At 38.7% G+C, this 14,282-nt stretch overlaps 1 protein-coding gene across 3 annotated transcripts; it reads left to right on the plus strand.

Annotated features, from left to right (window-relative positions):
* The first annotated feature begins 1,323 nt into the window (after positions 1 to 1,323).
* LOC134332476 (methylosome subunit pICln-like) lies at positions 1,324 to 11,708 on the plus strand. Of its 3 annotated transcripts, XM_063014138.1 has the most exons (7): positions 1,324 to 1,587; positions 3,620 to 3,756; positions 6,274 to 6,429; positions 6,535 to 6,639; positions 6,735 to 6,908; positions 10,006 to 10,075; positions 11,408 to 11,708. In XM_063014138.1, coding segments are annotated over exons 1-7 (762 nt in total). In that variant the 5' UTR covers positions 1,324 to 1,468; the 3' UTR covers positions 11,409 to 11,708. The 3 variants fall into 3 exon arrangements, with proteins under 3 accessions (XP_062870208.1, XP_062870207.1, XP_062870209.1); XM_063014137.1 differs by lacking the exon at positions 11,408 to 11,708 and having other exon boundaries at positions 10,006 to 10,079; XM_063014139.1 differs by lacking the exon at positions 11,408 to 11,708 and having other exon boundaries at positions 6,277 to 6,429; positions 10,006 to 10,079.
* The last annotated feature ends 2,574 nt before the right edge of the window (positions 11,709 to 14,282 follow it).

A 14,282-nucleotide genomic window follows, 5' to 3' on the forward strand; every position in this document is an offset into this window, starting at 1 on the left:
GTTCAAGACAAATGCATCTAACGAGACACCCATCGCAGTCCAGGGTGAGGCGCTGGAAGGGGTGGATAGTTTCACCTATCTCGGCAGCATCCTGGACAGCCATGGAGGAACAGATGCAGATGTCAGAACCCGCATCGGTAAAGCACGAACAGCCTTCCATCAGCTGAAGAACATCTGGGGATCCAGCGAGATCAGCACCACCACCAAGATCAGGCTCTTCAACACCATAGTAAAGCCAGTATTACTCTACGGAGCAGAGACCTGGAGAACCACCGTCACCACCATGAAGAAAATCCAGGTCTTTATTAACACCTGCCTCAGGAAGATCATAAAGATCCGCTGGCCCGATAAGATCAGCAATGTAGAACTGTGGCAACGAACAAAGCAGCAGCCTGTTGACCAAGACATCCTTCAGAGACGCTGGCGATGGATTGGCCACACCCTCTGCAAACCTACATCCAACATCACCAAACAATCCCTCACCTGGAACCCCCAAGGGAAGAGGAAGAGAGGACGGCCTAGAAATACCTGGCGCCGAGACCTGGATGCAGACGCCAAGCAGATGGGCAAGACGTGGGGACAGCTGGAGAGACTCGCCCGGAATCGTGATGCCTGGAGAGAGCTTGTCGGCGGCCTATGTCCCAGACGGGACCACAGGCGGAAATGATGAAAAAAAAAAATGAATCTCGTAATTATTTCGACTTTAATCTCGTAATCATTTTGACTTTAATCTCGTAATTATTTCGACTTTAATCTCGTAATCATTTCGACTTTAATCTCGTAATCATTTCGACTTTAATCTCGTAATTATTTTGACTTTAATCTCGTAATTATTTCGACTTTAATCTCAAAAGCAAAATTCATACGACTTTATTCTCGAAATCGAAACTTACAACAATATTTTTCTTTAAAATGGCCCTACTTTCGAGATTTATTTATCATGTGTCTTTGTTATATAAAATTTCAGTTTAAATTTGCTTTTATTTTATTTTCTGTTTTATTGGTCTACAGATTTGTTATGCAAATCATCAAAATCACGTGAGAGGTTTTAAACGTTATGGATGCAGCACTGCACACACACACACACACACACACACACACACACACACACACAAATCCAGCATGTTTAAATTAAACAATAACAAACATACATTTCTAGCTTATGTGCTACAAATAAAATGAAATAAAGAAGAATATTTTACAGCCGGATGTATTTAATTCCCGCCCCTCGGGGCGCTGCTTTATGAGACCAAATCAGATGAGAAGGAACTGAAGTATGATCCTCCTCCTACCAACCACCTGATCTCTCTCAGTAACAGCACAGCTCAGCATCTGATCTCTCTCAGTAACACAGCACAGCTCAGCATCTGATCTCTACAGCTGGATTTGGCTTGTCGGAATTGTTGGAACAGCATCAGGATTAAAAGCACTTTGTATCGATTGGGAGCTGTTTGCTGTGTTTGGCAGAATGGTGGTGGTGCACAGCGTTTCTCCTCCAGCAGAAGGAGTAAAACATGAGGAGTTAGACATTACTGCTGTGCTGGATGGAAAGAGACTCGGTTCAGGAACGCTTTGTGTTGCAGAAAGGTAAAGCATGATCATTTATTTATTAGATGTGCACCACTATATATAATTCAAGCTTAAAGCTGCAATTAGTAATTCTTCAAGTTTTTGTAAGACATATAGTTATATGCAAATGTTCTTTATATGTTGATTGTTTTTTAATTGTGTAACTTTTTAACAATTCCAAAGCCTAGTACATTCATTAAACCATTAAACCTTGACATTCAGAAACCATAAGCTCCTCTTAGCAGCCAACTGAGGGTCTAAACATAAAGCTAATGGATGCTTACAAAGCAAGAAAGTCTATAAACATGCCAGAGTGATTCCATCCTGCAATTTTCATTGAAAGTGCATTTAGGAGGCAGTAAGGGTTAGGGCAAGAACTGAAAAACCTCTTAGATAGAACTGTTTGGATTTTGTCCAAAAATAACTACATAGGATCTGCAGAAAGAATGGTGGTTCACTACTATACAGCATTGCTTTCACAATTATGATTTGCATTGAAGTCACCAGTCACCAGCTTTTAGATAAACCAGAGGTATTTTGAAAACAAGTGCTGTGAATGAATATATTAAAACAAAACTTGGGGGTCTGTTATGCTTTGGGTTGTGTGCAACATACCCTTTTTAATAAAATTTATTTAAGATTTATTTTAAATTCATTAAATACTTGTAAGCTGTTAATTAACATATGTATTTTTTCTAATACTGTAGTTTGCTGCAATACCTGTGTTTTTTGATTTATTCAAAATTCACATAATTCACCTAAGAAAGCTCAAGATTTGAAAACAAAAATAAACTGCTTGCAATAACATTACACATATTATTTATTATTTATTTATTTTGTGAGTGGCAGTTTAATACAGGCTGTTTAAAAATTTACAAAAAATATGACAAGTAGTATTTAAAAATTTTAAAATGGTGAGCAGCATAGTGGCATACCTTGGAGTATAGGTGTTGGTGTCATATGGCAAAATAGGCCCTTTAGTCACCATTAAAAAAATTATGGGTAAGGTTTACATCAAAAGAAATCAAGTATTAGTCATTAACGCTGGAAATGATTTTAATGGACTTGTGCAAATTGCACCTCATTTTATTAATAAAAATATTCCACACAGCCAGTTGCCAATATGGTGAACATGAAGCACCAGCGCCAAAGCGAACACCCTAAACATCCCTGTCAGTGCAACCAGTTCCTCAAATGGGAAGCTTTTGGCACCTTAAAATCTTCCCCAGACTGGTACACCAAACAAGATTTCACAGATGGTTCTGGGAGTGGCGTTGAGTTTAAAAGACATTGAGTTTTAAGGTATTTTTTTCCCATAAGGATGTATGGGAAAGCTGTTAATGCGTTTCATGGTCCCGTGGGGAACTGCATATATTTTAGGCTAATGTAAAATAATGGGATTGTTTTTGACACTGACAATAACAAGAGTATAATTTAAAAAACACTGAAATACAATTTAAAAACAGTTAAAAATTAATCGAAAATACAATAAAACCTGCACTTTACCTTTATGTCTTTATTGTTTTCTTATGCTTCTAAATAAATGGAGTGAACAAATAAGCAGTAATAATTAAGATAGGTTTCTATGTTGTTCTTTTAATACATTAAGTTACATTATTGTTTTAACTTTCTTGGAAAAGCTGATTCTTACAGTTTCTCAGAACCCTGACTGTAACACAAGTTTAAAAGTGAAACAGGAGGAAAATCCAGATAAACACAGATACATGTGGAGCTTTCAAAGTAAATTTGACGGTTATTCCACACAAATGCAGATTTGTCTCATGTTTGCATGACGTTTTACAGCACCGCTTAAGCCAAGCACTGAGCAAAGCAGCAGTCGCACACATATTGAGTTTAAAGAAAACGTTGAGTTTAAGGGTACAAATTTCTCAACGCAGGGCGTTGAGTTTCAAAGATTTTGAGTTTAGGGGACGTTGAGTTACAAGGTACCACTGTATATTAATATGACATATGCAATGTCAGGTTATCAAACAAGAGTTAAGGAATTTAGAGTTTAGTTTTTGACTAAATTTTGTTGTTCTCACGTCAGTCTTGTATCATGGTTTGATGGATCAGGAGTGGGATTTTCTCTGGATTATCCCTCCATCACCCTCCATGCCATCTCTCGAGACCTGAGTTCTTACCCTGCTGAACATCTATATCTGCAGGTCAACTCTAAACATCAAGGTAAAATGTAGGGATCTGCTCTTTTTATACAGATCATAGATACAAAGGAGGTTTCTTTATTTCAGTTTTCTTTATTTATTTTTACTTTATTTATTTAACACTGTTGTCTGCAAAATGACTTTAATACTAGGTTTGCTAGCATGGTCATATAATATTATGCTTTTCATTTGAGAAATGTGTAAGCAAGTCTCTGTGTGTGGCCTCAAGTGGTTTGTCTACCTCATGTTTAACTTTCAGTTTGGCAGATTTTGGACAAGCCCCAAAACCTTTGTATGGTTTAGCAGGCAAAGCCATCTGTCACCTTGCTCTTTTTTGAACAGCTAGTATTTAAAAAGCCTCTTTTCATATAGGACAAAACTTGGCAAACGATTTCTTGGCAGTGTTTACCAGCCTCAAAGGAGATCTAAGTGTTTCCATTCTTTGTACTTGTGGAGTTCCTGAGAAAAGCATTTTTTAGGAAGTGGGCTTCTTATCCATGTATGGGTTATGCTCAGTTCTTGACAAAAAAGTAATTAGGCAAGTGCTTTTCAAACAAAACTAGCATTATACTTTAAAAACCTACATTTAAGTCTGATTTATTTCACTTTCTAAATAAGCTTTTAAACATTTTTAGGATGTAGACACTTCAGAAAGGGCATTTATAAAAATTCATTTTGAACAACAAGTGTCCAAATGTGATTAGTCAGTGAAGACATACACCGATCAGCCATAACATTATGACCACCTCCTTGTTTCTACACTCACTGTCCACTTTATCAGCTCCACTTACCATATAGAAGCACTTTGTAGTTCTACAATTACTGACTGTAGTCCATCTGTTTCTCTGCATGCTTTGTTAGCCCGCTTTCATTCTGTTCTTCAATGGTCAGGACTCTTCCAGGACCACTACAGAGTAGGTATTATTTGGGTGGTGGATCATTCTCAGCACTGCAGTGACACTTTCATGGTGGTGGTGTGTTAGTGTGTGTTGTGCTGGTATGAGTGGATCAGACACAGCAGCGCTGCTGGAGTTTTTAAACACCTCACTGTCACTGCTGGACTGAGAATAGTCCACCAACCAAAAATTTCCAGCCAACAGCGCCCCATGGGCAGCGTCCTGTGACCACTGATGAGGGTCTAGAAGATGACCAACTCAAACAGCAGCAATAGATGAGTGATCGTCTCTGACTAGGTAGGACCAACTAGGTAGGAGTGTCTCATAGAGTGGACAGTGAGTGGACACGGTATTTAAAAACTCCAGCAGCGCTGCTGTGTCTGATCCACTCATACACACACAACACACACTAACACACCACCACCATGTCAGTGTCACTGCAGTGCTGAGAATGATCCACCACCTAAATAATACCTGCTTTGTGGTGGTCCTGTGGGGGTCCTGACCATTGAAGAACAGGGTGAAAGCAGGCTAAAAAAAGTATGTAGAAAAACAGATGGACAACAGTCAGAAATTGTAGAACAAAGTGCTTCTATATGGTAAGTGGAGCTGATAAAATGAACAGTGAGTGTAGAAACAAGGAGGTAGTTTTAATGTTATGGCTGATCAGTGTAGACAAGTTTTTCCCTCTTAAACTTACTGTAGTGAGAACTGTGTAAAGTAGGAATGTCGAAGGTATTGACTTGCACTGAAGAACCAAGATAAAAAAATCAATGTGTCTGAAGTATCAGGAGATTTAGGTTGAACCAGTACCACAGTTCCCTTTTACTGAAGTAAAGAATTCCACCATTTCATCTTAAGTTTGTTTTCTTTTAAGTCTCTGCATAAGTGTTAAGTCTGCAAGTGCACAATGAAACTGCATAACAGCAACTGTATTTTTCCTAATTAAATAACCCTGTTACTTTCTGTGTTGTGACAACTCTCAATGACCACCTAGTGATAGATGTAACTTATTACATCAAAAAAGAAAAACAAAATGTGAAGGGGCATGTAACTGTGGCAGATTTAGCAGCCTTAAAAGCATCTTAAATGTGGGATTTGCTCAGATTTAATTCCCATCTTTCCTTCACCGTCCATCTTGGTAACTGTATCTTGCTTCGCTTCACTACAGCACTAAGCCTGCATATATTAGAGCGTGGTTGATTGACATAATGGTGGATAGAGGCAGGTCAGTTGCAAATTATATTAATGAATTGTTTTAGGTGGGCAATTTATGCCATTCATTTTGTGTTAAATTACTGTTCGTTTTAATGTGTGTCAGTTCTCTGAATTTTACATAAAGTACTTTGTCTATCACAGTGGGTGCTTTTATTTTTTGCCTGTTGATAATTGTAGCCATGTGTGTCGTTCATCTTTCGGTACCACACACCCTTGTTTGATGGACAGCAACTAACCATTTACTATTGTAATAAGTCAGAAATACTTTAAGCTTTTAGAATTTTGTTTTAGGATATAATGGGTGCCTTTGAAAAGCTTTTGAGTATACTCTTGAGAGACTCTTGAAGTCGTAACCCATCATATTACAACTTTAATGTACAGAAATTAATGAATAACTCTCATGATGGACTACATTGTTTCTAAAGAAGATTCCAAAGGTAACATAAAGAAAGCCAAGGATGAAGCAGATGGCAGCAGTGACAATGATGAGGCTGCTGCTGATGATGATGATAGTGATGATGATGATGATGATGCAAGTGTTTTTACTGAGATCCGCTTTGTTCCAGGCAATAAAGCTTCTTGTGAGTAATTGCTCTGTCAAATATTGCTTACTGCTTTAAAATCAAGCTCTTTAATATGCTCTAAATAAATTATTTGTATTGATCCTCATGTCATCGGAACTGTAGTAGAGCAGATGTTCTCAGCCATGTCTGAATGCCAAGCCCTGCATCCAGATCCGGATGACTCTGACTCAGATTTTGACGGGGACGAGTACGACGTCGAGGAGGCGGGTAAGACGTTGAGTTATGTGTTTCTGAAAGAGCTGACGTACAGAGAACCGCAAAGAAACTTGCCTAACTCATCTTTGTTTATAACCTGCACACAGAACAAGGCCAGATCGATCTGCCCACATACTACTCGTTTGAGGAGGGCATGTCCCAGCTAACAGTGGAAGGTCAGGCCACACTGGAGCGGTTGGAGGGAATGCTGGCTCAGTCCTCTGCCCAACAGAGCTGCATGGCTGGAGTCAGGACTGATGACGTACCACCTGCAATAGATAGTAATTTGCATTTTCATTACACTATTACAGCAAGGAAATCAGAAGTGATGGGGAGAGTAGTCCTATTTTAAAAGTGTTCAATTGATTTTTTTACCAGTAAGAAATGTTTAATTATTAAAAGTCTAATAGTGCAATGTGATAAGTGACTACAATGGTGGAAAATAAGTATTTAGCTGTCTTTGTTTTTAATATATTTTCAGTACATATATCAACTTTACATTTAAAGTGTCTGAATTTCATTTTTGTAAGGGCTGCTGTTTTGTCATTTCAGCTATATACAAGTACATACTAAAACAAAACAACATTTAGGACCAGGGTGCAACACAACATGAGTGCAAATCAATACAATATAACAGTGCAGATAAAAAAAACAAACAGTACAATAAATACAAAAGGCCTACAATAAATACAGTAAACATTTCAAATCTTTTTTTTTTCTGTTTTTCCAACCTTTTCCCCCCAATTTTCTCCCCTAATCTAGTCGTGTCCAATTACCCTGATTGCATCCTCCACTGATTTAACCCTCCACCGCTGACTGAGGACGCTTCTCAACTGACACACGCCCCCTCCGACACATGCTCAGTACAGACTGCATTTTTTACCTGCACAAGTCGAGTTCATATATGCCGATCAGCACTGTGCACGGAGAGCCATACCCTGATCAGTATTATTCCTCAGCCCTGTGCAAGTGCCATCAATTAGCCAGCAGGGGTCGTAATTGCACCAGTTATGAGGACCCATGATCCGACTTGCCCCTAACCCTACGAACAACAGCCAACCATTGTTTATGCAGCCGCCCAGCCCAGCCGTATGGCAGAGCTGAGATTCGATACGATGTATTCAAAAACCCAGCTAGCGTATTTTACCGCTGCGCCACCTGAGCGCCCTGTAAACATCTAAAGGAGTTGAGGGGGACGGGACTAGAGACACGTGGAGTGTTGGCCAGTACATGGTACTGAGTAAAATAAGTGAAGTAAAAAACATATTCTGATATACAGTGCCTTGCAAAAGTATTCAGCCCCCTTGAACTTTTCAACCTTTTGCCACATTTCAGGCTTTAAACATAAAGATATGAAATTGTAATTTTTTGTGAAGAATCAATAACAAGTGCGACACAATTGTGAAGTGGAACGAAATTTATTGGATATTTTAAACTTTTTTTAGAAATAAAAACCTGAAAAGTGGGGCGTGCAATATTATTCAGCCCCTTTACTTTCAGTGCAGCAAACTCACTCCAGAAGTTCAGTGAGGATCTCTGAATGATCCAATGTTGACCTAAATGACTGATGGTGATAAATAGAATCCACCTGTGTGTAATCAAGTCTCCGTATAAATGCACCTGCTCTGTGATAGTCTCAGAGTTCTGTTTAAAGCGCAGAGAGCATCATGAAGACCAAGGAACACACCAGGCAGGTCCGAGATACTGTTGTGGAGAAGTTTAAAGCCGAATTTGGATACAAAAAGATTTCCCAAGCTTTAAACATCTCAAGGAGCACTGTGCAAGCGATCATATTGAAATGAAGGGAGTATCAGACCACTGCAAATCTACCAAGACCCGGCCGTCCCTCTAAACTTTCAGCTCAAACAAGGAGAAGACTGATCAGAGATGCAGCCAAGAGGCCCATGATCACTCTGAATGAACTGCAGAGATCTACAGCTGAGGTGGGAGAATCTGTCCATAGGACAACAATCAGTCGTACACTGCACAAATCTGGCCTTTATGGAAGAGTGGCAAGAAGAAAGCCATTTCTCAAAGATATCTATAAAAAGTCACCTGGGAGACACACCAAACATGTGGAAGAAGGTGCTCTGGTCAGATGAAACCAAAATCGAACTTTTTGGCCACAACGCAAAACGTTATGTTTGGCATAAAAGCAACACAGCTCATCACCCTGAACACACCATCCCCACTGTCAAACATGGTGGTGGCAGCATCATGGTTTGGGCCTGCTTTTCTTCAGCAGGGACAGGGAAGATGGTTAAAATTGATGGGAAGATGGATGGAGCCAAATACAGGACCATTCTGGAAGAAAACCTGTTGCAGTCTGCAAAAGACCTGAGACTGGGACGGAGATTTATCTTCCAACAAGACAATGATCTAAAACATAAAGCAAAATCTACAATGGAATGGTTCACAAATAAACTTATCCAGGTGTTAAAATGGCCAAGTCAAAGTCCAGACCTGAATCCCATCGAGAATCTGTGGAAAGAGCTGAAAACTGCTGTTCACAAACGCTCTCCATCCAACCTCACTGAGCTCGAACTGTTTTGCAAGGAAGAATGGGCAAAAATTTCAGTATCTCGATGTGCAAAACTAATAGAGACATACCCCAAGCGACTTGCAGCTGTAATCGCAGCAAAAGGTGGCGCTACAAAGTATTAACGCAAGGGGGCTGAATAATATTGCACGCCCCACTTTTCAGTTTTTTATTTCTAAAAAAAGTTTAAAATATCCAATAAATTTCGTTCCACTTCACGATTGTGTCCCGCTTGTTGTTGATTCTTCACAAAAAATTACAATTTCATATCTTTATGTTTAAAGCCTGAAATGTGGCAAAAGGTTGAAAAGTTCAAGGGGGCTGAATACTTTTGCAAGGCACTGTATGTAGCGTAGGGTGTTGCAGGTAGCACAGATGTCTGTGTACCCTTACAAATGTCTGTGACACCCCTAAATGAAGCCCTGCACAGTTTGTAGTTAATTGTTTTTAATCTAACAGGACAGACCAAAGCATCAGGTTTTCCTACACCTATGTAGTGATTAGTCTAAGCTTTGGTTTGCTTACTCTTTAACTTTGTGGTTCCCATATTTAGACTTCAATAGAACTTGGTCTGCCGTCACTTACCAAACTGTGAGGAAAATGTTTTTATTGTTTTTGGAGGAATGTGTCATATGGACTCTACTTTAAAAAAAAACTGTAGTTCTCTCGACCACCCTAGTAAAGCCATAGTCTTCAGATTGAACTCTGGGCTTTTTTCCATTGGCAAGGTTTTTAATTCCCCCTTTCTGACCACAGTATTTACACCATTGGGTAAAAATTACTGTTCCTCAAGGCTCAGTTATAAGCTGTTTATGTTATCAGGATGTCTCTTGTCACAGATGGGTCAAATGCGGATTCAGGTGCTCTTCAAGTGTCGGGGCAGTTTGACGATGCTGAAGTTAATCACTGGTAAGCTTTGCTGTGCTTTTGCAAAGTTTCGTATGATCTTTAACTACTTAAACTACAAGTTTTAGTGCACTATATTCTTAGCCAAGAGCAATGGGCTGGATTTTTAGTGGTGCCATTAAAGCTAATAATTGGCTCATCACTGTATAGACAATTGGTACAAAAGTATGTTTACCACTGGGTTGCATAGCTTTTCTTTTTATTATGCTTTTTAATCATTTGGGAATTGAAGATACTAATTGTTGCAATTTTGCAAGTTAAATTTTTGGACATTGTTACTGTAAATAAGACTTGCTCTGATGAACAGTCAGTGGTCGACATGTTTTTATTGGAAGACAGTTCCGGACTGCAGACAGGCCATTCAAGAACACACGGTTTATGTCTACAAAGCCACACTGTGCAACTAGTGCAACTGTCATTGTCCTGCTGAAACAGACATTGAATTATGCAGATCACTCATGCCGTGGGCACTCCTGCACCTCCGAGCCATCACGATGCACAATGTTTTTGTGGTGCTATTAAAGCTAATATTTGGCTTAGACAATTTCCAGCTTAAATCTCCCATTCCCCTACTGTCTATGCTCACTAAGCAGATAGTTGGCAATGGCAAGTTTTTTGTGTGACCAGGCCTATAAAGAGATTTTCTGCACACTTTTCTCCTTAAATCTTGTAAATGTTGTAAAGTCCAACTATCCATAGTCGTTTTTATACTAATGAATTAACCAAAATATCACTCCGAATTAGCAAATGATATATTTTCTTTTACTGTATATGAACTGTATAGAAGTGACCAGCATTGACAATATCAGTGAACTATTTTAAACTAGGTTTTTTATGTCTTATTTATCAGGATAGTATACAATGTGTCAATGCACTACAGATACATTTAAACAAGATTTAAATCTGTTAGATTAAACCACTTCAAGAAAAGGTTTAAGACAAGTTAAAATGCCTCAGTCTGTCCAATATTCCTCCCTTCATGGCCAGTACAACCAGGACTGAGGACATGTAATCAGTCGCTCATGTGTTAAACATGTGGAACAGTTCTCTTACCGTAAACCTTAACTCAACTCCATGTACAGTTGTAGCTTTTGATGTGGATGGCCCAGTGTTCTGAGCTGATTTGCATCTTAAACAGGATTTAGTGTTTAAATTCTGTTGGCTAACCAGAGACACACATATAAAGTGTAAATGTATATGCAGTTAAAATCTAATCAGGATGTGATCTAGATAAAACACTCAGGAAGAGACCAATTGTGAATAGGGTCAGTGGTGGTAAAAAAACGATAAAGGCAGATTCTAATAAGCTGTGGTGGTTCTGTTCTTGTTCTGCAGATGGAACAAACGGCCTCTTGTTTTTTCTGCCCAAAAGCACTTGAAATGGAGCTGGAACAGACTAGCAGGGGGAGACGCTCAGCTGTGTAATGGAAGCCAAAGCACTGGGCTCTGTGAATGTTAAACCACTAACCACTGCACAATTGTTGGCTAATACCAGTCCTCCCCATTGTGATGCCAACACTGGCATGTTGTCATTTCTGTGTAACTTTTGTATTTAACTTTTTTATTTTATAAAAACGAATAGTTTATACTAATGTGCATTCCTGTAATGTAATAAATAAAGTTGAAACTAATCCTATTTCATGTTAGTGTTTACGTACTTTGCTTTTTTTGTTGCTTAAGTTATGAAGGTTTATTGTCATCATATCTATATACAAACCCTATTTCCAGAAAAGTTGGGTCACTTTTTAAAAATGCAATAAAAACTGAAATCTTTAATTTGTTAATTCATCTAAACCTTTAACAGACAAAGGGATAAAAAGGTTTTCAGTGTTTTCAATAATGAACCTATTTTTTAATTAAATATAAACAAATTTAGAAATTGATGCCTGTAACACTCAAAAAAGCTGAAACAAAAGTATGTTTACTACTAGGTTACATTAGCTTTTTTGTTATTATACTTTTTAATCATTTGGGAATTGGAGATACTAATTGTTGCAATTTTGCAAGTGGAATTTTTGGCCATATACAGTATACAAGACAAGCTGATGAACAGTCTGTGGTTGCCATGTTTGTAATAGGAGACAGTTATGGTCTGCAGTCTATGTCTACGAAGCCACACTGTTGCAACTAGTGCAGAATGAGGCCTGTCATTGTCCTGCTGAAACAGGCATTGAATTATGCAGATCACTCATGCCGTGGGCACTCATGCACCCCCGGGCCATCACGGAAGCTGGGTTTTTGCACTTTTTGTAACAGTGTTAATTGTCTTTTTTATCTTTGGCACATAGAATCTAATATTTTATTTTTTAAATGTGGACTCATCTGACCACAAAACACATTTCCACTGTCTTTTGGTCTATTTCAGATAACTTCCGCCCCGGAGAACTCGCCCTAAACTCACACTAAAATGTTTTCTTTACACCTTTAACAAATTACAGTTTGTAGTCTTAACTTTTCTGGAAATGGGGTTTGTACAAGTATACAATGAGGCAAATGTTGTTCTTCAAGAACCATGGTGCAACATATAATTATGTACACACAGAAAACATAGACAATAAACACAGATATCTGGTTTAGAAACTTTGCAGTTCCTGACCCAGATAGTCATGCCGGTGGTCAGGATGGTGTCCGTGTCCCTTCTGTAGAACGTGGTAGAGATGAGAGCAGGTAGATGTGTTTTCCTTAGTTCCCTCAAACAGTGAAGACTCTGCTGGGCCTTCTTGTTCTTGACTGCATGGGTGGTGCTGACTTCTAGGTAAAATCCTCCATGATTTTCGCTCCAGGGAATTTCGTGTGCTTCATGATCTCCATGTCGAAGCTGTTGATGTGCAGCAGAAGTGTTTACTGTGACTTTTCCTGAAATCAACAATTATCTCTCTTGTTTTGTCAACATAAAGAAAAAAGATTGTTGACTGTGCACCAGTCTGCAAGCTGATTCACATCCTCTGTGTCTGCTGTCTTATCATCACTGCTGTTGCAGTTGAGGATAACAATCTCTCTACTGTGCATGTGTATGTATTTGATTCTTTTGCCTTGGCAGAGTAGAATTTGGCTAAATCTTTTATGACATTAATAGGCTGCATGAACTTTTATCTGCATGACAACTAGAAATATGCAAAACTCTTGAATAGATTCAAGTTTAGTCACTTTTGTAACATGCCCTGAAGGTTCTGGCTGAGCAAATCTGTATATGACAATAAATAAAGGACACTGGCAACATGAGGAAAGATTTTCTGGCCTGTTGGGATGAAAAGTGAACTCTTTGGGCATAACAGTAAGAAAGTACTATGTCTGGTGAAAACCAGACACTGTGACTTTTGAATGGATGAAGTTGGCTTGAATCTTTTAAATCTAAGGGTGTGGACACACTGTGGATATTTTTCCACTGCACAATTTACAGGATAAAATCTAATTTCAGTGATGTCAGCCTGCCCAGAAAACCCAGCCTAACTTTTCCCCATGAGAGGTCCAGAATAATTACTGCTTAGAATAAAAACATGACTGTGATTCTGGCTTTTCTGCAGTGGTAAAATCTATTACTATTAGTAGTGTTAGTGGTTTGGTCAGCTTCATAATTATCAACATGTAAGATTTACAACTTAAAGATTGGTTGGAAAAAGGCTTTTGTGGTTAATTAGCTAAAGCTTGCACTAAAATATGTACAGAAGCTAACCTGTAATTATAGATAATAATAGATGTGAATTGCAATGCTTCCATTTTGTACATTTGTACTGCCCCCGCACCCAAAGTAACAGCACAGAGTCTTCTACTATACAGTTTAATAGTAGTTCAGGGGGTTGGAATGGCAAAAGCATATGTTTGCATTCATCTGTTCATTCTTGTTTAAAGTTTGATGCATGTTTTGAATCGTTTTTCGGAAAAATCCAGACACAGCCTAATTTTAGCTGCTTGGCAAACACAGATACATTTTATTATCTTTTGGTACTTCATTATAAGTTTATGATGTCATATATGCTAATGTTAACAGTGGTTATGGTTTTTCTATATGCCCATATTTATGGCAACTTGCAGACATTGCTGCCCAAAGTGACATTCAATTGTGGCTGAATACAATGCAAGCAATTGAGGGTTAAGGGCCTCGCTCAGGGTCCCAACAGAGGCAACTTGGTGGTGGTTGGATTTGAACCAACAAACATCCCTTTACTAGTCCAGTACATTGACTACTGACCTACCACAACCCAGTTTTCAC

Source organism: Trichomycterus rosablanca, chromosome 18 (genome assembly GCF_030014385.1).
Source record: "Trichomycterus rosablanca isolate fTriRos1 chromosome 18, fTriRos1.hap1, whole genome shotgun sequence".
NCBI lineage: Eukaryota > Metazoa > Chordata > Actinopteri > Siluriformes > Trichomycteridae > Trichomycterus > Trichomycterus rosablanca.